The sequence below is a fragment of the Rhipicephalus sanguineus genome, chromosome 1 (genome assembly GCF_013339695.2).
Source record: "Rhipicephalus sanguineus isolate Rsan-2018 chromosome 1, BIME_Rsan_1.4, whole genome shotgun sequence".
NCBI classification, from domain to species: Eukaryota; Metazoa; Arthropoda; class Arachnida; order Ixodida; family Ixodidae; genus Rhipicephalus; species Rhipicephalus sanguineus.
Window position 1 is genome coordinate 93,046,022 of NC_051176.1, and position 5,028 is coordinate 93,051,049.

Consider the following 5,028-nt stretch of genomic DNA (forward strand, 5'->3'; position numbering starts at 1 on the left):
CTTCGCCCGGCGAATCTCTCTGCTTGAGGAGCAATCGACGGAAGCGATCGACGGCGTAGTAAAGGCGGCTGCAGCGGGATGCCGCCACTTGCCCGCTCCCACGCTAGCGATCACACAGAAAGAAAGCCGCACGTTCAAAGGAAAAAAGAATGAGAAAAGAGTACGAAAGGAGCGAGAAAGCGCTTGAAGAGTGCGACAAATAACGTAACTCCGCTCGTACTCATCGGATTCTGAAAATTTTTGCAACAGTGGATTCGTGAGGCAATAGGCTCTTTTAATGTTGGCATTCGATGATTACTTGCATAAGTGTTGTAGGGCCCCTTTAACGTGGCCAAACACCGATCTGATGTGGAGGTACATTGTAGAGGGTGTCTACGGAGCAGTTTTAATCATGTGGCGTTCAACGTGCTACTAAATTTCAATGCGCAAGGGTTTCGCATTCACTGTCATTGAACCGCGGCAGCCCTGTCGGAATCAAACCCAACCACACAGCCCCTGGGCAACTGTAGTGAGTGACCTCTTGTTGGTTGACGTTATAGTACTCTGCAGCTGCTTTCAGTGTTACGAACAACCTTCCTAAATTTCCTGAATGGGCAAGGTAGCGCACCTAGCGCTGTTGGTATCGCACGGGTTAAATAATCTGACTCGGACAATGGAGCGAGAGAAGCTCCTCCAGCCCCCATCTGCTTCTCACCGGTGACTGGATGAAGTTTATTTTATATCGCAGAATAAATTCAATATTCTGCAGCCTCTACACCTGTGTAAGGTGGCCGTTTTTGCACTGTCGCACATCTCCCCCACACCATCCTTGGTCTTGGCAGAGGACTCCAGGTGAGCCGTAGGCGTTGTTCTCTTCTGCCAAAGCACGTCCTTCGTGATGAGCAGCGTGCTTCTGCTTCGTCATGGCTGGATCGGGTAGCTTGAGCAAGAAGTTGCGGGGATTCATCGTCCATGCAAGAATTCCGTACACGCTGGGGCAGAAGTGGCGCACCTCACGCCTCCCTGACTCCGAGTTGTCCGGGAAGTTGCGCGAGTCGATGCTGAAGCACATCAAGACCACGTCTCTGTCGCGGTGCCACGGAGGTCGCCACCGGTCATAGTCCTCCTGCCCCGCTGTGTCCCACAAGGCCACGCCAAGCCTGACCTCGGTGGTGTTGACGTAGTTTTCGAAAACAGTGGACACAGAGTCCTCCGCAAGCTCACCATCGCTGCCCACGCTTAGAGGACGCGTCTCGCTGTCCTCAACATCTCCGACGATCACAAGTTCCTTTCTGATCGCGCTCATCTGTGGTCTTCTGTGGGAGCATAGACGCGTTGCTTCCTAGGGTGGTTTTCCTCTTCTTCTTCTTCTTCTTCTTCTTCTTCTTCTTCGTGCGCCTCTTCTTAGAAACATTATTTCAAGATGAAAAAGAAAGCCTATGGTTCGTACTGAGCGATTAAGCTTAATGGCGCAGAGTAATTACTTATTTATGCGAAACACTGCTATGCGAGATCTGGTTCATAACTACAAGCAGGAATTTTTAAAATGTGAAGAATAAGGCTGACTTCGCGTAGATGCATTGCTGCTCACAATGGCGCGACAACGCCAAGACAACCAAGTTATGGAGGAAAACGGAGAAAACGAAATGGAAAAAAAAGGCGTTCACTCTTCTCGCACATATCCCCTGGAGTGGGCTGCGCCCATTGTCTGAGGAACAAAACTGAAAATTGTTACCGTCAACGATTGAGTAAGTACAAAGGCATTGGCTAAGAAAGAATGTTATGAGACGTCAGTCAAAATGTTCAACGTGGTAATATGTGGTGAAAAAGCGCCAAAGCTGCAGGAAAACAAGGAAAACGGAATCAAACAGAACGAAACATGCCCTGTTCTCACAACTGAGAAATTTTCCTTATAAGCGATCGAGTCAGTACCATGGTAGTCCGTGTACAAAAGTAGTGTTACCAATGATACTGAGTGACGGTGTTCGACGTGGTAATGTGTAGCAAAAAATTGTAAAGCTTATCGGCATACTACGCAAAATTTGAGGCTTTGTATATAAAATGAGCGAGAGCCGATGATATGCTGGCGATCTTGATTTATCAATCCAAATCAACGTACGCCGGAACATTTAATGGATTGAGTTTATTTTGATGAAAGTGATAGTTGAACGGCCGTGAAAAATAAACATGACTGCGAAAGACTACACGCGGTTCAGGAAAATATTAATTAGGTATTTAATGTGCCAAAACCACCAAATAATGTTTGAGCACGCTGTATGGAGAAGGCCTGCGGATTAACGGTAGGAATAGGGCGCCAACGAGACAAACACAAGAAGTGACACGCACGAAAGCCTACTGACAAATGATTCTTTATTCGAAGAAAACAGTTGTCAGAAATCAGTTGTCAGTAGGCGTTCCTCCGTGTCATTCCTTGTGTTTGTCTCGTTGGCGTCTCATTCCTTCCGTTAACATGCACCAACTAGCCCAACAAAAAGCTTGTTCAGCTTGTTTGCGGATCGATCATAACCATGGTAGGTTCTACACACTCCATTATACAGGGTGTTCTTTTACACAACACAGATTTTTAAAAAATCATGTGAGAGCAAGGCTTCTGTCGTTTTCGCACACGATCTGTACGTCTAGCGAAAATACTTTGCCCCAGATGAAATGACACTGTTGCGACAGATTAAGAAAAGCCCGTTAATTAACTTCTTAATTATTCACTTGAACACAGTTGCTCATATTAGAAAGTTGTAGTGCATGATAATCTATGACATACCCATTTTTTAGAAATCACGAAAGTTGCACGTAATTCGAGATATTCATCATCGAATTTTAAGGGCGATATCGAAACTGATCGCTCCCAGCGCGCTCGAAACGCGCCCACTCTTTTCACGTCAGACCGGAACTATACCCGTGACACGAAGTGACGAAATTTGAATAAAGGCGCGTCGTCGTCGTTTCTTTCCGTGCAAAGTGGCAAGTCGTATCTCTTGCGCTAGTGGGATCACCTTACCCTTGCGTGCGGTATTTGGTGCTTATCTGTTTCTGTCGAGCTGTGCACAAGAAAACCGAAATATCAGCCTTTTCTTTCTCTCTGTAAAGCATAAAACTCGGGGACAGCCACTGCGGCGCTTCTTGCAGACAGGCGAAATAGTTTCTCCCGCCTCTTTACAGTTTAAGAAAGAAAGAGAGAAGCCCTAAACATTGCACCCAAAGAATAGGCTCTTTAGTTGTGCATTCCAGAACGCTTGCCGATTTCCCTGACCAGATTCTGCTTTGACGCACCTTCATTCACATTTCATCACTTCCTTGTCACACGTAGTTCCGGTCTTACGTAACAGAGGCCGCGTATCCTGCGCGCCGGGTGCCATCATTTTTTATATCGGCCTTGAAACTCGCTGATTAATAGTACCTCGAATTACGTGCAACGTTTGTGATTTCGAAAAAAAGTGGGTATGCCATATGAATTTGAATGACTGCCCTCAAGTGAATAATTAAAAAGTTAATTAACAAGTGTTTGTTAATCGGTCGCGTCGAATTCATTTTAGTTGCTGCAAAGTATTTCCGCCTCGACATAGATTTCTTGTGCGAAAATGACAGCTTCTGAATGTCAAAGAATTTTTATCAAAAATCTGCGTTGTCAAAAAGTACCCTGTATAAATACACATGGGTATCGTATTCACTCACACTGAACTGCGGCGGTGCGGTCAGAATCAAACGCAACGAAACAGCAGCGTACTACGGTAACGAGGCATTCCTTCTTCCTTCACCTTACGGTACGCTTCAGTAGCGTCCTATTTCTGAATTTTATTTGTTTATACTACGAATGAGTTACGCCTAAACTATTTATTTCTAAACCTAGTCCTTCAGCAAGCTAATTAATTGCCTTAATCAGGGCACCATCCGATTTATGTTAAGTGTCTGAGGTACAACAACAACATTATAACATGTAAGCTTTCCTAAATTTCCAGGAGGCACGTGATAGCGAACCGAGAGCTGTTGGTGGCGCGCACATTAATATGAGTAAGACACACAAGCGAGAGAAGCTCCTCCAGCCCCCTTCTGGCTTCTCACCCGGGACTGGAAGAGGTTTATTCTATATTGCGGAATAAATTTAATATCCTACGGCCTCTACACATGGGAAAGGTGACCGTCTTTGCACTATCGATCACCTCGCGCACACCGTCCTTGGTCTTGGCATTCTACTCCAGGTGAGTCGTCGGCGTTGGTCTTCACCGACGTGGTCTTTTCTTCGCGAACACCGTGCTTGTGCTTCGGCATGGCTGGATCTGCCAGCATGGGCAAGTGGCAGCCGGGGTTCATCACCTTTGCAAAGATGACGGACACGCTGGAGCAGAAGTGGCGGACCTCCGGCCTCCACGACTCCGGTTTGTGCAGGAAGTCGGGCGAGTCGATGCTGAAGCACATCAAGGTCGCGCCTCTTTTCAGGTGCAACAGTGGCCGCAACCGGTCATAGTCCTCCTGCCCCGCTGTGTCCCATAAGGCCTCCTCAGCCCTGACGTCGATGGTGGCGACATCCAAGACGGCAGGCACAGGGGCATCCGCAAGCTCGCCATCACCGAAGACGTTTCGAGGACGCCTCTCGCTGCCCTCACCATCACCGACGATGACCAGCTTTTTCCGAATCGCGGTCATCTGTGGTCTTCCGACCGAGTAGAAACGCGTTGCTTCCGTGGCAGTTTTCTTCTTCTTCTTCTTCTTCTTCTTCTTCTTCTTCTTCTTCGTATGCTTCTTCTAGAAAACCTTTCATTATGAGAAAGCCGATGGTTCATACTGAGCGCTTTAGCTCAACGTTCTATAGTAATTACTCATTTATACCTTTAGAAACGTTTATGCGTGGTCCGGTTTATTTTTGCAAACGGTTATTTTTGCTTAAAACGGGAATTTTTGCTTAACATTTTTAAAAGGTGAAAAGCAATGTTGAGTTTTTGTGGATTTATTGCTGCTATCAGTGGCACGATTGCTCGAAGAGAACGAAGTTGGAGAGGAAAAAATAATAAAACGGAATGAAACAACAAAACGTGC

General features: G+C 46.5%; 1 protein-coding gene across 1 annotated transcript; it reads right to left on the reverse strand.

Annotated features, from left to right (window-relative positions):
* Window positions 1–751: 751 nt before the first annotated feature.
* On the reverse strand, window positions 752–4,638 carry LOC119372796 (uncharacterized). Its single transcript, XM_037643160.1, has 2 exons — window positions 4,166–4,638; window positions 752–1,295 (listed from the first exon to the last, which is right to left on the reverse strand). Exons 1-2 carry the CDS (start codon window positions 4,636–4,638, stop codon window positions 752–754), a joined length of 1,017 nt encoding a protein of 338 aa, XP_037499088.1.
* Between the last annotated feature and the right edge of the window lie 390 nt (window positions 4,639–5,028).

What these genes read in the sequence shown, in the direction of transcription:
- LOC119372796 (XM_037643160.1), bottom strand. Translation starts at nt 4,638, where the DNA reads ATGACCGCGATTCGGAAAAAGCTGGTCATCGTCGGTGATGGTGAGGGC. An exon ending in GAATGCCAAGACCAAGGACG is followed by an intron (nt 1,296 to 4,165) that starts GTGTGCGCGAGG and finishes ATGCTCCCACAG; the next exon opens with AAGACCACAGATGAGCGCGA.